The sequence below is a fragment of the Bison bison genome, unplaced genomic scaffold (assembly GCF_000754665.1).
Source record: "Bison bison bison isolate TAMUID 2011002044 unplaced genomic scaffold, Bison_UMD1.0 scf7180017863178, whole genome shotgun sequence".
Taxonomy (NCBI): domain Eukaryota; kingdom Metazoa; phylum Chordata; class Mammalia; order Artiodactyla; family Bovidae; genus Bison; species Bison bison.
The window spans coordinates 11,621-12,330 of NW_011493750.1; the positions used below are offsets into that span (position 1 = coordinate 11,621).

At 51.5% G+C, this 710-nt stretch overlaps 1 protein-coding gene across 1 annotated transcript in view; it reads left to right on the forward strand.

Moving 5' to 3' along the window:
* Nucleotides 1-123: 123 nt before the first annotated feature.
* Nucleotides 124-710, forward strand: part of LOC104983682 (heat stress transcription factor A-5-like) — a gene marked incomplete at its 5' end in the record, with an annotated part of 2,234 nt that continues 1,647 nt past the window's right edge. The window contains one exon of the mRNA XM_010833199.1: nt 124-219. Coding sequence (XP_010831501.1) covers nt 124-219 — 96 coding nt within the window. The remainder of the gene's footprint in view (nt 220-710) is intronic.

Below are 710 nucleotides of genomic sequence, written 5' to 3' on the forward strand. Positions count from 1 at the left end.
TAAAAGCAGAAAGGCCATGAAGAAGCCCAAGTCGAAGCCTGAATCTCATCCATGCTGCCAGTCATTAGGCAGAAAGGCCTCTGGGAGAGCTTCTTCCACACCCTCTTAGCTCTCCCCTTTCAGATACCAGGCTGTGGTCCTCACACAGGGAAAATGACCCTGCTACTGGCAGAACTGGGAGACAATGCCCTAGGGTCCTCAAATACGGGCCTTTCCAAGGTGCCAGTCTGTTTCCTACACAGTGATTTTCAAGAACAGTGGCCCACAAATACCAGAGAACACGCATCTCCAAACCCACTGCTCTACTGCCCACATGCGGTAAAGACCGGTGACTCACTCAGGTTTCGTCCAGTCTCACACCCGGATTCTCATACTTTTTCAAATACAGGTTGACGGGGGTTTCCTTTGGTCACATCTAGCTCAACAAGTTAGACATGTCCCTTGGAGTGAGTGTGTAAAGGAGGGCCCTTGAAAAGCACCTAACCCATAAAATCATTTGATGGGCCTGCCATCTGGGTAACAGAGAACAGGTCCACAGTGGTGGTGGGGACAGGGGCAGGGGTGGGGAAGATCAGAGCTGGCCTTGGAGAGGACCAGTGAAGTGGCTGTTTTCAACAGAACTGGCTGTACCTTGAGCCCCCAATCAAGTCCTTCAAAGGGAAGGTACCCAAAGTGACCCAAATTGGACATGGATTGCCAGGACCAGGGGT